We start from the raw sequence: 17626 nt of genomic DNA, 5'->3' as shown, positions 1-17626 counted from the left end.
AATGCATAGCCACTCGGGTGTTATAGTCGGGTGTGATAATGATAATATTAAACTTCAGGAGGGAGTAGTAAAAGGACTCATGCGATGCGATTGCAACCCCGAGAAAGTTCAAGACCAGACCCTGAGAGGGAAGAAGAAGCAGAAAGAAACAAGTAGCGATTGGTGGAGGAATCCGAGATACTTTCTGATTTCAACCCCCAAAGGATCAATCCAGGAAGGCCAGCCGAGCAGTGCGACCAACGGCTTTGCCTTCATTGGCCAGTTGTGGATTAAGCTTGGCTGGAGGGGGAAAGAACAATTGAACACTGACTCAGTTGGACTTGAGTTCGTATTTAGTTTAACTAGTTACTAGTAGTTAACTCTCTAGTAACTACTATTTATACCCATAAGTACATACCCAGACTCGATAAGAATAGAGTGGTTGGTTACATCACTGCCAGCCATGTGTCAGCCCATGTGGGAAGGAGGAAGGAATTCATCCATGAAGGGTTTATCCCCAAGTTAGTATACAGCGACAAGATCTATCATATCATAACTACCCTATCACACTATATCCACCAGAGTGCAGAATGGTAAAAAAAAAAGTCAAGCTTTGGACATGATGCATGCACCCAACGTTTTTTTTTCCTTTTCCCTTTTTCTTAAAACAAACTCGCACAGACCTCTGAGAAGAACCACAGACCGGCCCTCCCATCCGACCCAGGGTTTCCGTCATTTTGCTCTCCGTCGACCTGAAAACAATTAGTAGGAGTGAATACTCAGTGGGAAGAGGGAATGGAACCAACTTCCAGACCCTGCTTGATGTCATCTTCTCTAAGTGGATACTCTCGGATATTAATAACCGGTGTCCGAGTTAGTGTGTCTCCATCTAATTACTAGTATTCTCCATCTTTATCCCATCCCATCTCTCCGCGTCCTCCGCCGCAATCTGGCTCTTTTCTCCCTCTCCCTCATCTTTCTCTCTTCTACTTCTCTCTCTCTCTCTCGCGTATCCTTATCTCGAGAGATACCTTTCGATTTCACACCCACACACCCACCTTCCTTCCTTGTCCTTCCTCAGTCTGACTTCCAACCAACTCACTTCCCATGCGCCATTCCCGGCGACACCCGAGCCATGGCGGAGGGAATGCGCGACGAGCAAGAAGGGCCATCGCGGGCCTCGACCGTGCCTGCCATCATCACCACCAACGCCTCGTCGTCCAGCATCATCCACCACGATTTATCCACCTCCGCCTCCAATAGTCCTACCATCTTCAATCGCGGCGATCACAGTCCCAGTTCTCCCCATCCTGGTCTCCTCCGCTCCTCGCAAAGTTTTCCTATCGGTACGTCCCAATTACAACCATAACTACTGCTGCCACTTGAACTTCCCTCCCCTACCTCCCGCAAGGCTCGCCCGGTCGCGCTGGCCAGTCATCTTTTTTCCATACCCTCCGACCGGACCCAAATCAATCGAATCACAACTGTGAGCATCGTTGGCTTACTCTTCCTCCGCCCGGGGGATTATCCTGTGCAGGCTCCGCCTCCGATGTGACCGCTGCGTCGAACGGATACCAACAGCATGCCAGAAAGGATTCCCGCACCCTTCCGGCCGCTAGCAACGGCTCCGTCAAGAATCTCGCCTCTTCCCCTACGTTTGTCCAGTCCAGCGCCGACTCCAGCGCCATCGATCCACTATCTCAAGTAAGGCTCATACTGTGTATCTTGTGCCTCTGGATTCGCCTCGGCGGTTGATTGACTCTTGTGCGTCGCGATAGCATATCATCAAACGAACCAACACCCAAAAAACCATTCCTCTGAAGCTGTTAGGGAGAGCCTCCACCGAGGCGGAGTTGGGCGGAAGCGATCCCACACGCGCCTCGTTGGACCATGGCTCTGCCCGCGGAGAGACCGCGATGTATACGAAGGCTCCGAAGGAGAAGAAGTAAGTGCCAGTTGGCCTCGCCCGGTGCCGAATTCAGCCAATGTTTCCCTCTCAGCCCCAGCTGACGGCGTGACCCCGCACTGTGTCACCCGTCGCTCGTTGCTTCTTATCCCATGCACTTCCTGCCCAGGAACCTACAGCTAATTCGGTGGACTTCCCTCATAGGAAAGGGGTATCCTTCCTGAGTCGAATCATCCCCGGCAAGAAGAAGACCGAGTACCCGGACGACGAGGACGATGTCTCCGAGCCCGAAACTAGCCGCATGGATCCCGACGCTGCCGCTCAGCCCATAGGCTTCGTACCGCGATTTCCTCCCCCGCCCAAGTACATCCGCGTGCGCGCACACTACAAGAAGGAGAAGACATTTAACCGGGTCTTCCTGGCTCAGGAGCTGGACGGCGCCGACGACTCGGCCAGCGTCTCGGACCATGACGCCATCTCCACGGCAGGCCCGCAGAACGAAAAATATACGGGCAAGGCGATCTGGGCGCTGGTGTTCTCCAATGATGGCAAATACATGGCTGCCGCCGGGCAGGACCGCAAGGTGCGCGTCTGGCAAGTCGTGGCGTCGCCAGAGGATCGGACCTCCAGTGAGCCGGGCAGTGGTGACGACGATGCGCCACGACTCAACGCACAAGTGTTCAAAACGCAACCGGTCCAGGTGTACGAGGGCCATACCGGCAGTATCCTGGACCTCAGCTGGAGCAAGGTACCATGAAAACTGACTATAGGCGGTGCAATGCGTAGCATCCACTAATGCGGGCGACAGAACAATTTCCTGCTATCCTCCTCCATGGACAAGACCGTCCGGCTGTGGCATGTCAGCCGCCCCGAGTGTCTCTGCTGCTTCCAACACAGCGATTTCGTCACCTCCATCCAATTCCACCCACGCGATGACCGGTTCTTCCTAGCGGGATCGCTGGATACGAAACTGCGACTCTGGAGTATTCCCGACAAGAGCGTGGCTTTCGTGGCCACGGTTCCCGACATGATTACCGCGGTGGCATTCACACCGGACGGACGACATTCGATCTCGGGCAGTCTGAACGGACTGTGCAATATCTACGAGACCGACGGCCTCAAGGCGGTTGGACAGATTCACGTGCGCTCTGCTCGTGGTCGCAACGCCAAGGGCAGCAAAATCACCGGAATCGACACCATGTCGTTGCCGCATGGCGACCCGCACGGCGAGGTCAAACTGCTGATCACCAGCAACGACTCCCGCATTCGACTCTACAACTTTCGCGACCGGACGCTGGAGGCCAAATACCGCGGCAATGAGAACACGTGCAGCCAGATCCGCGCCTCCTTCAGCAATGACGGCAAACACATCATCTGCGGCAGTGAGGATCGCCGCACCTATGTCTGGCCGGTGGGGCCCGTGGAGAAAGACGCCGACAAACGGGCCGTGGAGATCTTTGACACGCAATCCGCCCTGGTGACGGCCGCCATCATGGCGCCCACCCGGGCCAAACAGGTCTTGGGATTTTCCGAGGATCCCATCTACGATATCTGCAATCCGCCTCCCGTGACGCTCGTCAGTCAGGCGGACAAGGAGAATGGACGATCGAACCGCATCTCGGCGGCTAGTAAGCTGGCGCAAGAGTCTCCGACGTTCATGTCGCGGTCCACGCACCCGGACGGGAACATCCTCATCGTGGCAGACTATGCCGGGAAGATCAAAGTCTTGCGACAAGACTGTGCCTACCTGAAACGGCGCTACGACAGTTGGGACACGCATTCCACGATATCACGACGCATCTTACGACGCACCAACTCGGCGCGCCACAGCATTGCCTCCTCCATCGGCAAGGATTCAATGAAGACGACGCCGTCGGAGCGCATCATTTCGTGGCGCAACTCTGTTATTCGACATGGCAACCGCTCCGGCATGCGCACGCCGCGCACCCGCAGCCCGTCTCCCCACAAGTCAGTGCGCGACACTCTACCGGGCTACGCCAGCCCGGGGCGAGTCTCGACGGGAGCCCGACCCGATTCACGCTCCATCTATACCACCTCCCCTCCACCCTCCGCCTATAAGAATTCCATGGACAGTCGACGATCCAGCGCAGACACCACCCGGAATGGGCACAACGGTGCTGCAGTCGACAGCAGGCAGCCCGTCGCCGGGACCACCTGGTTTCCCAAGGGCGGCGACAAAGATAACCCGCTCTGGTTGCAAGGGGAGCAGAGCTACGCATTCTACAATAAAATTGCGCATGATGCAATGACGGTGCAGAATCGCAAACGAACTGAGGGTAACGGACTCCTCACTCCGCATCGACTGTCGGTGCCGGGGGAGCGCCAAATGAGCCTGGGCAGCGCGCTGAGCAGCGACTACGCATCGTCGAACGGGGACGGGGACGACGGCGAAGTGTTGAAGTGCGATAATTGCCGGGGAACGAATTTCCGAGCGACCAAAGCAAGAAATGGGAAGCAGCGGCTAGTGTGTGTGCGATGCGCACGACCTATTAGCTGATGCACAGTGTATATGATGTTGGATCAGGACGAGCCTGGACATAGGATGATTGATGTATATGAGCATGTAATTAGCTGTGTATGTATGTACAATAGCCTACAGGATAACAGTAGGCATCTATACGAGGGACGACTGATGAATAACGATGAATTGGCCAGAATCAGTTATTAGACTCGTAGATAATAGAGGAGTAGTAGTAGTAGTAGTAGTAGTAGTAGTAGTAGTAGTAGTAGTAGTAGTAGTAGTTTGCCGAGCTGTAGCATACTATGGGTGTTCGAGCTGTCAATCGACTGCGGCACCACACACCGCCCGCTAGCTCAAGCACCACCTAACCACCAACTTCAACTTCCCACCTCCGAGCGGCGCCGCAAAACACCAGAAAGAATCCAGCTTCACATCACCAACCCAGTTCACCTCTACACCACCATTCCACTCTACCACTCTCAACCCTGCGCCCCAACTATCTGAAGTTTATACCCTCTGGATCAGAGGAACCAACCACCACCAAAATGCCCTACCTCCCAACCTCACAATCCTACCTCGAACAATCCTCTCTCCTCCTCCAAGCCTACCCAGACACGGTACATCCTCCCCAACTACCTACCACCTAAACAATAACTAACAAAAGATCCCGGTTTATAGAGAATCACAACAAAATACACCTTCCCCCGCACATCCACAAAACCCTCCTCCACAACACAAGCCCAACAACCCACATCTACAGAAGAAACCGAACCCAAACCCCGCATTGCCGTCCTCGAACTCAAGACCTATCACCCGGGCTCCGGCATCTGTTTGAAATACCGCACGAACAAGGGCGCCGAGGTCGGCCGGTTGATTACCTCGTTGGGGAAGTTGGCGGCCGGGGCTGATGTTGAGGGGTTGGGGTTGGGTAATAATCCTACTGTTGCTGCTGGTGCTGCTGGGGATGTGGAGATGGGGGATGCTCCTACTGCTACTGAGGGACAGACGGTAGCTGGGGAGGGGGGTAATACTGGTGCAGCTGGGAAGGGAGGGAAAGGGAAGAAGAAGGGGGGGAAGGGGAAGAGGTGATCTATATCTATTCATTTATCTCTTTCTTTTTTTGTCGATGATATCTTGTTTCTTGAAAAATGTGCATATTCATATAAAGCTTTGGCATTTGTGGTGAGGATACATGGTTGTTCATGCAGCTGCGAGAATGTAGCTATCCATCTTCATCCCGTCGGTGCATTGATTACTGCACTTATGGTTGGGGGATTACACTACACCTATGCTACGTGCACGTTCGAGCCATCAAAGTAATATCCAATGTACATTTCTCTAAATACAAGAGTCAAACATTAACAATTATAAGAAAGAGGAATCAATCCCATCCAATAAACGCCAATCCCATGCGTATAGTCAAATATCCTCGTAAACACCCAGAATCAAACATATCGTGGCTGGTGCCAACAACCGGGTATAGTGGCATCATTTTGTTGCGGTGTTTAGAAGTCCTCATCGAAGCTCAGACCGTTACCGTTGGTCTTGGGCTCCTCTTCCTTCTTCGTGCTGGCCATGACTCCAGCCTTCTGGTAGTCACCCACCCGCTTCTCGAAGAAGTTGGTCTTACCCGCCAGCGAGATCGACTCCATGAAGTCGAAGGGGTTGGTGGCGTTGTAGTACTTCTTGTTGCCGAGGGCCACCAACAGGCGGTCGGCAACGAACTCGATGTACTGGCACATCAGCTTGGAGTTCATGCCCAGCAGAGCACAGGGCAGAGCGTCAGTCAGGAACTCCTGCTCAATGCCGACGGCCTCGACGATGATGTCCTCAACAACCTGCTTGCTGGGGCGGTTGTTCAGGTGAGAGAACAACAGGCAGGCGAAGTCGGTGTGCAGACCCTCATCACGAGAGATGAGCTCGTTGGAGAAGGTCAGACCAGGCATGAGACCACGCTTCTTGAGCCAGAAGATGGAAGCGAAGGAACCGGAGAAGAAGATACCCTCCACGGCAGCGAAAGCAACGAGACGCTGAGCGAAGGTAGATTCCCTGTCCTGGATCCACTTGATGGCCCAATCGGCCTTCTTGGCAATGCAGGGGACTGCAGGGGGGTTAGCATCCATTGACCAATCACAATCCCGGTTTGAGGTACATACTGGTATCAATAGCGTCGAAGAGGTAGGTGCGCTGCTTGGGCTCCTTGATGTAGGTATCGATGAGAAGAGAGTAGGTCTCGGAGTGGATGTTCTCCATCATGATCTGGAAACCGTAGAAGCAACGAGCCTCAGGGACCTGGACCTCGCCGCTGAAGCGCTCGACGAGGTTCTCGTTGACAATGCCATCGGAGGCAGCGAAGAACGCGAGAACGTGGGAGATGAAGTAGCGCTCGTCGTCGTTCAGGCGGTTGTGCCAGTCGTGCAAATCCTTGGAAAGATCAATTTCCTCGGCGGTCCAGAAAGAGGCCTCGGCCTTCTTGTACATCTGCCAGATCTGTCGGGTGCGAGAATGCGGCGTTAGCGCACATGCCAATTGTCGCGGGCGGGAAGCGAAAGATTCCACTTTACGCGTAACGCGTAACGCGCGTGTCACTCACCTCGTGGTACTTGATGGGGAAAAGAACGAAACGGTGAGGGTTCTCTTGGAGCAGAGGCTCGTTGGCCTCCATCTCCTTAATACCGGGCGCGACCTTGGGGGCTTCAACGGGCTTCTCGACGGGCTTGTCGGCGGTCACGTCGACGGCAGCAGGCGCGTTCTCCTTGCCACCGAAGTTGAGCTTCTTGACAGGCGAATCGCTCATCTTGAGGTTCTCGAGGGAGGAAGCAGCCTATGGAAGCAACGCGTGTTAGCTTATCTGCCTGTAATTACGCGTCGAGGGTGGGAGGCGAGAGACGTGACATCACATACCTGCTTGGAGGGAGTGAGTTGTACAGACATGGTGTTGATAGTGTGTAGGTGAAGGAGATAGAAGTCAAAGATGAATTGATCACACAGACACAGAAAAACACTCCAATAGACTGAGCTGGTGGTGGGATGTGAAGAAAAAGAGCTGCAGCGAGGGAGGGCGAGGCGACAAGAAATACTCGCCGGCAGACGAGGACGTGATCCTTAGCGCGACGGGCGAGTCACGTCGCACGTGACTTGGCGCGACTTTGGACCCGGTGGCTGGCAGGAACAACTATTGATCCGGGCGGGTTGTTGATGTTCGGCGCGTCCATCACGTCTTGGAACTCTGTCAGACTCCATCCTCACACCACCGGCTGGATTCTCATCCGGTGTTTCGATCTCCACTGATCCATTATTCCTGTATCATTAGCTGCAAGACCTGCAGCAAGTTTCCTAAATTGTCTTCTCTCCACATTCCTGAAGAGGCGGATGCCTGGAGACAAGTCCGGAGCACGTCGATGCCTATGATTGCCTAGAGGCTCTAGTGTGAAAAAGTTGTCGCGTCTCGTAACCAGCTGCTATCTTATCAGATCGAACTCCCATCTTTGAGCCCCTCGATCGATTCTGTCAATCCATTCAATTTCTCCCTCTATCCCTTTTCAGTAATACGTAGATTATCATATAAGATTTCACATATCTCATTATACATTTACACTAATCATTGGATAATGATACTTGTCTCATGTCTCCATCTCCCAACCCACCCTATACCGTACCTTACAGTCTTACCAGTCCCTGCAGCTGCTTAGGTACTCTTTACGACATCATCAATCAGCCGAGCTCATCCACCATCTCCACTCGGTTTAATCCGAGCTGAACAGAAATTTTGGATCGCCGAGCCCCGAGTTGGGTTACTCCGACGGCCAAGGAGCAAGAGTGTCTGTGCTGAACGCGTCGCGTCTTGCTTTCCCCATCCACATTGGGTAGCTGCCTGCACCCACCCACGGATTTACGGATGTTTTGACCCTAATAGAAGAAGGATGGATCCTTGCTTCTCTTTCCCACTTTGATTCTAGATCCAGCTGGCTTCAGCTGGCCCCAGTGGGGGCTTTCAGCCTGTCTTTGCTGTCGGTGATGACGTTACAGCTGCGACGCGTCGGGAGCGTGCTGCAACATTGATCATCTGTGGTTATACAGTGGACAAAGATTTCGTTTTCTTTGAGGGCAAGATAGAAAAGTAACATCGTCGCAAGGTTCTTCTTTGACATCGTTGACGAACTCTTTTGTTGTTTACTTTCTCAGCTTTGGATCGTGTATGGACAGTTCCATCGGCACTAAACACGACGCGTCTGATCCCGAGCTCATGCATCCGACGGAAGAAAGCAATGCAATCATCATTCCTAGCTTGATTCAACATGGAACCACTGACTAGTGCGCGTAGTTGCTTGCCCCAATTCCTCTTATAAGCTCCATGGTATCCACATGCTATCCTGGGCGGCTCGTCTACTTCGACCCTCATTAACTGTTCATTTCCCCATGTTGTGTCCGGTGAGGTTCTCGCGCATCCGCCTCCCTCCAAACTGCGACATGGCCTTCCTAAAGCTTCTTGAAGATTGCATCATGTATACTTCGTAGTACTCCAAAACCAGGCAAGTACTGCGCATGGCCAACTCCAAATCTATTCAAGCTATTCATCCAAATGTATCTCCAAATCTAAGATCACAGCATGACGACCCAAGACAGAACGCCCTATGTACATACACATCACGCGATGCTGGCCATGCTGCCGCTGCTCAACAATGCAGAACCAAAACAATGTCCCGAAACGTCTCTATATGTGTCGCAAAGTTTCAGGGTGGGGGTATGCCAATGTCGCTATTATACTACGGTGACTACAAGTTCTCCTTCAACGAGTCAGACAGGAACCTATCCTCTAGTCTGCGCATGACTTTGTTGGTCTGCTCAGCCAAACTGAGGGTCAAGATCTACAGCCAGGTTAGTATATCGCCCAAAAGACTGGGTGTCGAACATCACATACCGTGTGAGGCAGAATACGCGCAAGATGGGCAAAGTACCCCTTGTAAATCGCCAACACACCCTCTGTCTTGATGGTCTTGAACAGGCAATCGAACACACCCTTGTAGAGGTTGCCCGTTTGGTTGTACATTCTAGACATAATGGTGTCTGAACCACAAGTTAGCTGAGTGCGGTCGTGTCGTAAGCATAGAACATACCAGGCGGGTGCATAACACAGCAGACGACAAAGCCAGATGCCGTGCTACTGGCAAGGTGCAGACCTGGACCATCTTCCATGCCCAGGTGCTTCATCAGGCGGCGCTTGGCGAAGAAATAGGTAGGCAGCTGAACGGAACTACCAAAGCCAGTCCGTACCATCGCCGCGCCAACTCCACGGTATAAGCCAGAAACTCCCTCCGTCGAGTGGATCTTCCGCAGTCCATCAAACGAGTTCTTGTAGTTGTGCTGGGTGCCGACGGGAAGGAACGGGGAGAACGATTGCAGGCGAGTCTTGACCAGGAAAAAGGGCGAGCCCGCAGCAGCTCCGATGATACCAGACGCAGCACCGGCGATGACATTAACACCCAGAGACTGAACCTGAGCATCCTGGTATATCGTGGTTGCCAGACCCTTGCGCAGCGGTTCATAAAAACCCAGACGGCAACCGTTGAGCAGGACTTGGTAGATATACTGCAGCGGCTGTTAGCTATACAAGTACCGTCAGACGCTGATATATGAACATACAGCCGATCCTATTCCCCGGAAAAGACCGCGGGGACCCTCATTTTGTAGAATAACCTTCACACCGTGCAAGACACCCCGGTATTTCTTGGCAGCGTCCTGCTTGGCCTGCAGTTCACCCTGCAGTTGCAGACTTTCGTCGTATACCCATTAGCATCCGGCGACACAGCTGGCGAGGAGTGATCCGCAACACTCCGAATAGGGGAGGAAGACTATACCGAATCTTCACCGTCTCAAAGCTATGAGTGACCGTCACTGCTCCGCATGCTGCAACACCTCCTGCGATGAATGCTCTGTAGAGAACGATAGAATGCGTTAACGCGACCGTAATCTGACAAATTTGGAGGCACCGCCATCACGTACCCTGTTGTTGTGGACATTGTATCTGTTCAGATTCGTCTCCGCTAACGGAGGGGAGTGGACCGAGTCTGCGCGCGGAAGGGCAAAAGCGAGGCCGACAAGGGCGCCGGTAGAATCGAGACGACCTGGCTGTTGCGTGAAGCGATGCTGAATGCCCCAAGAGGGGAAGATGACAGACTCAGTGACGGTGCAGTGGAAGAATAGGGCGAACGAAGGACTTGTCAGAAAGTCAAAACGGTGTCAGAGCTGAAGTGTTCATGCCGTGAGATTCCCTCCGCCATTCAGCTCCCTCCGGCAGTTCCAACGCCGCTCGGATTGGTTTCCGCAGCCGATAATTGGATAATAATTGGCCACGAGATCCGCACTTTGCAGTCCAGAGCCTCCGACCTCGGCCAATCGGTATCTCCACGGCCGATGGTAAGCGTCGGACCGGAACAACAACAACCCGCGGAAGTCGGTCAAACGCGTCAAAATCCATCGTCAGGCGCGTCTGCGTCCCTCAAGTGACGACCTTGACTACTTCTCTACTTGGGTCAATTTGGGTGGAATCCTTGCAGGTCGAGGAATCTCGGAAGAAATAGCCGGGTAAAAGCAAAAGGATCTGTCTGGATTGTAAGCTAGCTTAAAGATCGTGGACATCCTGACAACTGGCATCCTGTTCCCCGCAATCGCACTTTATCATTATCTATCTAGTCAAGTCAAAGAATTATGGCGGAAGGTCAACCACAGCCGACGGCGCAACCACAGCCTCAGCAGCCAATCCTGCAATGCCAGAAGGTCTCGGATATCATTCGTAGCTTCCGTCCTACCAAGGTTAGTCCAATGGCCCTTGTGGACCGGGGCACTCTATCTAATTATCGGTTTCTTCCATCATAGGCATTCCGAGGCCCCAAGCAGGATACTTCCAATTATGTGACGTCGCTAGACTTTGATGACCAGGGTGATTACCTGGTGGCATCGGGCGATGATGAAACTATCCAGGTCTTCGATATCAAGGAGGGCAAATCTACAAAGTCGGTCCCCAGCAAAAAGTACGGCGCCCATCTAGCCAGGTTCACCCACCACAGTCGGCAGGTCCTTCATGCGAGCACCAAGGTTGATGGTATGTCTGCTGCCACGCACCTCCATCCTTGTTCCCTATTCTGACCGACTTAGATTCCCTGCGCTTGCTGGACCTTCACAATGAAGGCTACATTCGCTACTTCCAGGGCCACACCGACAAAGTCACCTGCTTAGCCTTGTCCCCAGGCAGCGACTCCTTCATCTCATGCTCCAAGGACGACACAGTTGCTCTCTGGGATCTCGGCTCTCGCAATGCGCAAGGAAAGCTGAAACTCGCAACTCCATACCTTGTGGCCTTCGACCCGTCCGCCTCTGTCATCGCCATTGCCTCCCAATCAACCGCATCAGTCCTTCTCTACGACCTCCGCAACTACGACAAAGCTCCCTTCTCCAGCTTCGATCTTGCGCCGTACGAAGAACGGTATACGCCTTCTACCCGAGGCAGAGGGTGGACTCGCCTGGAATTCTCCAATGATGGCAAGCACTTGCTGGTCGGAACAGACTACCATGGACATTTCATTCTCGACGCTTTCGAGGGCACCGTTAAGGCCTTCTTGGTGGGCAAAGCCGGATCACCCGGGAGAGCTGCACCGGTATCGACAACCGGGAAGCCTCTCGGCCAGGGAGATGCGTGCTTCTCACCCGACGGGCGATACGTGGTTGGTGGTTCGGGAGATCATTCCGACATGCTAGTGTGGGATCTACAACAGTCTCCTCCAGAGCCAAACGGTCTATTGCAGCCAATGACTAGACTATCACATCGCGGACGGACTGCCATCGTTGAATACAATCCGAGGTACAACATGATTGCGTCTGCTGACAAAGAGACTGTTTTCTGGCTTCCAGAGGACCCTTCCAAGTCTTCTGAAAAGTAGCGAGCCACCATGCCTCCATCAGCTGCTGAGACGACCCCGACAACAGCTATGAGCTCTGCTGGTCTAAACACCACTAATTGCAAGAATTGGAAAGAAATGCTGTCTGATGTAGACGACGCTGAATGCTCGATCATTCTAGTCGTCGTCCGATCTATCGTTAGTCTTCGAACTAGTTGGTCTAGTTCTTGCGATTCTTTTCTTTGCCTATCAAGCTCCTGGCAGTATCACACACCCAGATAAGAGGTCCCTCCAAGCTGTCATCTCCATCTCTGTGCTTCTCGATAATGGACTCAATCTCCTTGACCACGGTCCGATTGCTGGAGATTGTCGCCAGTCCCGCAGCCCATCCGTACAGAAACACGCTATAGTTGATATCGGAGAGGTTCTCGGCCACCTTCTGATAGACGGGCGGCAGTTTTGCAGTATCTCTCGCAGATGCAATCACCGACTTCGCTTCGACCGTCTTGACGGGAATCTTCCAGTGTGCTGGTATCTCATAATCGGACAGCTCCTGGTATTTCTTGATGAGATCCTCTCGGCTATATGTATCGTAAGGGGGCTCGCCGAGCAGAATCTCCATGCGCGACCTTTCAGTGTCGGTACCGATGATATTGACGATCTCTTTCATCCGTGTTGCAGCCTCCTCAACACATACTAATTCATAAGCATCCATCGCAGGCCACAGTTCCGTGGGCAACAGAGGTCGCTCATGCTCAACAGCGATTTGTCGATTGATGGCCTTATGATGCTGCGGAGACTGGGTGATATGTTTGTAATGCGAGAGATCTGAGACCGCAGCAAGCATTAATGTACAGTCCACATTAACAGTGGAAGTGAAGTGTTTGAACGGCTTCGGAAGGAGGTGGGACAAGCCCTCCTGTGTACCAGTCACAGCATAAGCCTTCTCACCACAATCCACTTTGATCCCATAGCCTCTAATAATCTTCAAAAGATCATCAATCTCCGCACAGCTTCCCTCGCGAATCCTCGGCGCCACAAACCGCAGCCGAGGATGTCTATACCTAACTCTCGTAGCATTGGCCGCGGTCCTCAAATCTTTAGCCAGCTTCACCAGCTCAATCTCATCCTCATCCTCATCCTCATCGTCCTCCACATCACCATTGTCACCATCATGATTCCGTAGAACCGTCCTAGCTTCCCCATCCTCACTCTCAGAATCAGCCTCCCACCCCTTCTCCGCCATCTCAAACAACAACCTCGACTCCGCAACCGTAGACACCTTCACCCACTCCTCCCCATCATCAGCAATAATATCCACAAACACACTCTTCTTCTTATCCCTCCCGGACTTTTTCTCCGAACCCCCATTATCACCATCATCCCCCCAATAAAACCTCTTCCCAAAAGCAACCAACCCACGACACGTATTCTTCGCAATGGCCCAAACGGCCTCATAAAACGGCAAATTCGAGGACTTCAACGTATGAACCAGTCTTCTCGCCGCCGAGTCATCGCCATCAATCGCTCCAACATCGGTATTATCATTATTATCCTCCCCATCGCCCTTCGTCGGCTCAGGGAGGTTCTGCACCTGCGCGCCTAATTTCTCCAACGTGCGCAACTCCGAAAGCACATTCGATTTCAGCGACCGCACCTCCACGATCTGGGGGTTACGTTGTGTTTCCACCAAAAGGGCCTGGAACTCGCTAATCTCGGCGAGGAGGGATCGACATCGCGCGAGGAGGGAAGCCGAGAGCTCTCGACTGACTTGGAAGGCAGAGATCTCGATCTCGCTAGAAGAGGCGACGTCGTCGTCGACTTGGTTTTCGGGATGCGCCATGGTGGGTGTGTGGGCGCTCGCGTGCGTGCGTGCGTGTTCTGTCTTTGCTTGAGCTAGCTTGGGGAAGGGGGGGGTTGAATTGCGGGTGGGTTGCGTTCGTTAAGGGCGGAAAAAAGAATGGTGGAGGTAGTGTTGTTGTTGTTGTGTTAGGAGAGATGGAATCATGGAAACCGACGGAATTTTTCGTGAGTCATGGGCACTGCACTGGGTAAGCAGGCCTTAATGGAGACAATCCTCGGCGCCGGGCTGGTCACCATGGTGGCCCTCGCGTGCGGATGGAGAAGTTGTTTTCTATGGGGAGGGTTGTGCGGGAAGTCACCACTAGTTAACGTTAACTAACGGTAGTATGACTTAAGCTCAGCCAGGTCGAACTGGACCCTGAATCGGATTGCCCGGCCCGAACCAGGAACATGTAGGCGTCAGGGCCATGGGAATACACGCTGAAGACGCTGGGTAGATGGATTGGATCCACACACGCCCTGGACTGAGTCACCTCACACCAGAAGAATGCGCAATGGTGGAAGCAATAACATGGACGAAGAACGAAGAGGAGATGGCAGGCAGCTAGCTTGGCTGGCTGCGCCACTGGTTTACACTTTCAGTTTCTCGCATAACTTCGCTGTATTTTGCCTTGCTTTGCTCTCATTTAGCTATGGCGACGACCTTCCGACGTCGTAGTACGCGTTGTTTATGGCTTCATGTAGTTACTGAGGGTTGAAGAATTCGAGGTGTTCAGGGCCATTTTAATTGCTTCAAACGGTGAAGCACCGGCATAGCTGGCTGTTTCCATAGTGGGCTCGATCAGTCATAAGATTATGAATAGGATTGAAATGCAATGAACGTATGATTTAGAACGTTCGAATGTAGCTGGAAATTGTTCCTCACTGTAGGATCAGTGCAAGTGATAATGGATAGGCATGGGATACTAAGGGCTTGTGTGATTGCTGAGATAGAGTTACTGACGTCATGCATCATGATCAGTGACATGAAAACATTGCTGCATAACTGGAGTTACATATGGTAGAGAATCTATACAAAATAAAGGAAAAGATATCGCTCCTCCATTACATTCGAAGCAGAAAACACACGAAACACTGAACAACGGGGAATACACCATAGGCCGAACGCCATCATATGCCTGCAAAGCCAACTAACACATGAAGAATACCAACACTTCCAATTTTCCCCGAAATATGGCAACGTAGCCGCATGTCTCCGACAGTCAAGACAGTCAAGACAGTAGACAAATAGCAATTGCGAGAATGACTTTTTGGCCCTGCTATTTTAGGATGTCAATGCCCACGACGGGGCACATGTGGCTTCGGAAGCCGCATTTAGTCCTTGTGCTTGCCAGTAAGCCGCTCTCGTTCCCCGGAGTTGCGCGGCGATTCATCTTCGTCGTCAGACCATTTGTCTCCGTCCTCGCCGACTGCGAAGATAGTCTCACCGTCCAGAGACTCCCGTTGACGCGGGGCTGCAGGGACAGGCTTGGGAGGCACAGGTGACAGGTCCCGACGATGCTCCGAACCGGACGGTTCTTCGGGTCCACCAAAAGCGTCCTCTTCATCCAATGCACTACCGAAGGAACGAATCTCGAACCCGTCGTCATCTTGCGCAATCTAGCATGTTGTTAGTTTATCTTTCAGGCTCGCACAACTGCTCCAAACAAGGCTTACCTCGTCACTCATAGCGAACCGTCTGTTGTTAGCAGTGGGACGCCACAGATAGGCGACAAATCCGATATCGAAGAAGTACACCAGGTTCAGCCAGCCATCCAGCACAAACCATCTAGACTTCCAGTGCTCGGGTACGAAGCTGGCCTCGCTGCGTCCTGCAAAGGCAATAGAGTTGATAAAGAAGAAACCGAAGATAACGACGATACTACCGAGAATGCACCACCAAAGCTTCTTGTACATCATGGCTTTCGTCTTCTGCTTTCTGTCGATAAGGTCCTTCATAGTCGCATTCAAGGAGTTCAACGTCCACACGTAGAATGCCGTGAGTGTACCAGCAAGAGGAAGCACGATGAGCAAGACGAGCGGGCCGGCGCTGTCCGGGGTAATCGATAGACTGGCGACAGCATATATCACAGCGAAGATGAAGTGCGTGATGGCAAGGATACGAACGTAGATCATCGTCCGACCAAGCGACGGTTTGACAACACCATAGCCCATGCACACTATCAGCAGGAGGAAGAACGAGAAAGCGTTGCGTCCCGCATTCAGTACAGCGACTATAACCATCAGTGCCTTTGCGCCGGTGTTCAAGCCGTTGCGGTTTTGATAGTCTGAATGAGCGTTAGCAAAGGTCATCGGCGGCATAAGCGTTAGACATACCGTAGAAGCCCCAAGTCATCAACTGCTCGACAATGAGGAAAACAAGGATCGCGGTGATGTAATTTTGAACAGGCACTATAGACGATTAGCGGATAGTCACTGGACACCCAAAAGCCTGTACTTACAAATATCGTGACGGTTTTGCACGTAAAGGAACGCCCAGAACCTATTGAGTATAAGCCCCACCCTGACTGAACACAGCAACGTTAGAAAATACTTACAGACCAACAACTGCGTAGACGATAGTCAAGCCACCATAAAACGGGAGCTTTGCGATCTGCGCAGCTGGAAGTTCACCGTACGAGTTTCTAAACTCGACCACGGCCTTGTAGTCCACGCCGGAGTACCCGTATGTGCTGACGCAATAGAATCCAGTCTTTTTGATAGGATAATTGATGGCCGCAGGATCATTTAGGTGGACTGCTTTGGTGACGACAGGAAATTTGGAGGCCTCGGTGACATTCGAAGCAAGAATGAAAGAACCGACTTGGTCTTCCGAGCAGAGGTTCGCCTGCACACTGGCCTCATCACAGATCGTTTCCCTTTCCTAAAGCCGCATATATGAGTTAGACTATCCAAAGATAATCATGGTCAGGGAAGGGTGGTCGTACCCCAGAGTCACCCGGAACAGGCCGGCCGATGAGATTCTCATCGGACCATTCGAATATGACGAGACTGACGAGGGGATCGCTATCACCAGACTGGGGTTCTTGGACGAATTTGGTCAAGATGAAGGGATCGACACTTCCACCCCAAGCTTTGCGACTATACATTCCCGAACAACGCTGTCGATGGGCTTCATCTTGTGTCTGCGCGGGAAACGGATGTCAGCATCGAGCCTCAGATTATGATGAAAGACAATGCGCACTAGTTCAACTTCATTCGCCAGCACACTTCCTGCCAGTAAGGCAGTCAAGCCAAGGGTCCGAAGCCAGCCTCTCATTGTGACAATGAAAAAGGAGCTATGCGGTAGGGTGCCTGGCAGTAGGACGGAGCTCCGGAGTCGCCGAGAGCAGGGTTTAGTTGCAGCCCTGGATCATAAGAAGCTCCAGGTACAATTTGAGGGCAAATTCAACGGAGGAGGTGGCCTTCTCAGGGGAAGTCGGCAGAACTCGGATGTGTTGGGAGAATGAATGATGTTTGCGACGATCTCACGAAGCGTGGCTTCAAACTGCTGAAACCGGG

General features: G+C 52.5%; 6 protein-coding genes across 6 annotated transcripts; 2 read left to right on the top strand and 4 right to left on the bottom strand.

Annotated features, from left to right (window-relative positions):
• Nucleotides 1-1114: 1114 nt before the first annotated feature.
• On the top strand, nucleotides 1115-5456 carry BO83DRAFT_401819 (WD40 repeat-like protein; the record flags this gene model as incomplete). Its single annotated transcript, XM_025533484.1, has 9 exons — nucleotides 1115-1325; nucleotides 1517-1683; nucleotides 1758-1924; nucleotides 2090-2633; nucleotides 2694-2758; nucleotides 2783-4370; nucleotides 4431-4481; nucleotides 4787-4984; nucleotides 5046-5456. 9 exons carry the CDS (start codon nucleotides 1115-1117, stop codon nucleotides 5454-5456), a joined length of 3402 nt encoding a protein of 1133 aa, XP_025384760.1.
• Nucleotides 5457-5690: 234 nt separating this feature from the next.
• Nucleotides 5691-7413, bottom strand: BO83DRAFT_381342 (ribonucleotide-diphosphate reductase subunit RNR2). The gene is made up of 4 exons (XM_025531968.1): nucleotides 7272-7413; nucleotides 6961-7191; nucleotides 6524-6857; nucleotides 5691-6468 (listed from the first exon to the last, which is right to left on the bottom strand). Exons 1-4 carry the CDS (start codon nucleotides 7299-7301, stop codon nucleotides 5873-5875), a joined length of 1191 nt encoding a protein of 396 aa, XP_025384759.1. The 5' UTR covers nucleotides 7302-7413; the 3' UTR covers nucleotides 5691-5872.
• Nucleotides 7414-8817: 1404 nt separating this feature from the next.
• On the bottom strand, nucleotides 8818-10603 carry BO83DRAFT_344862 (putative mitochondrial oxaloacetate transporter (Oac)). Its single transcript, XM_025528732.1, has 6 exons — nucleotides 10371-10603; nucleotides 10226-10300; nucleotides 10011-10140; nucleotides 9485-9956; nucleotides 9289-9434; nucleotides 8818-9235 (listed from the first exon to the last, which is right to left on the bottom strand). The coding sequence occupies exons 1-6, from the start codon at nucleotides 10385-10387 to the stop codon at nucleotides 9143-9145; spliced, it is 933 nt and encodes a 310-aa protein (XP_025384758.1). The 5' UTR covers nucleotides 10388-10603; the 3' UTR covers nucleotides 8818-9142.
• Nucleotides 10604-11075: 472 nt separating this feature from the next.
• Nucleotides 11076-12304, top strand: BO83DRAFT_430346 (WD-repeat containing protein SWD2; the record flags this gene model as incomplete). Its single annotated transcript, XM_025535517.1, has 3 exons — nucleotides 11076-11180; nucleotides 11244-11469; nucleotides 11523-12304. The coding sequence occupies 3 exons, from the start codon at nucleotides 11076-11078 to the stop codon at nucleotides 12302-12304; spliced, it is 1113 nt and encodes a 370-aa protein (XP_025384757.1).
• Nucleotides 12194-14449, bottom strand: BO83DRAFT_118304 (uncharacterized protein). The gene has a single exon (XM_025525994.1). It carries the CDS (start codon nucleotides 14103-14105, stop codon nucleotides 12483-12485), a length of 1623 nt encoding a protein of 540 aa, XP_025384756.1. The 5' UTR covers nucleotides 14106-14449; the 3' UTR covers nucleotides 12194-12482.
• A 599-nt stretch (nucleotides 14450-15048) lies between these two features.
• Nucleotides 15049-17604, bottom strand: BO83DRAFT_367788 (putative integral membrane protein (Ptm1)). The gene is made up of 7 exons (XM_025529776.1): nucleotides 17310-17604; nucleotides 17053-17250; nucleotides 16663-16988; nucleotides 16567-16607; nucleotides 16442-16516; nucleotides 15782-16392; nucleotides 15049-15724 (listed from the first exon to the last, which is right to left on the bottom strand). Exons 1-7 carry the CDS (start codon nucleotides 17382-17384, stop codon nucleotides 15440-15442), a joined length of 1611 nt encoding a protein of 536 aa, XP_025384755.1. The 5' UTR covers nucleotides 17385-17604; the 3' UTR covers nucleotides 15049-15439.
• Between the last annotated feature and the right edge of the window lie 22 nt (nucleotides 17605-17626).

This window comes from Aspergillus eucalypticola (assembly GCF_003184535.1).
Source record: "Aspergillus eucalypticola CBS 122712 chromosome Unknown BO83scaffold_26, whole genome shotgun sequence".
In the NCBI taxonomy this organism is placed as follows: Eukaryota; Fungi; Ascomycota; class Eurotiomycetes; order Eurotiales; family Aspergillaceae; genus Aspergillus; species Aspergillus eucalypticola.
The sequence above is the reverse complement of the archived record's forward strand: the minus strand, read 5'-3'. Positions and strand labels throughout refer to the sequence as shown.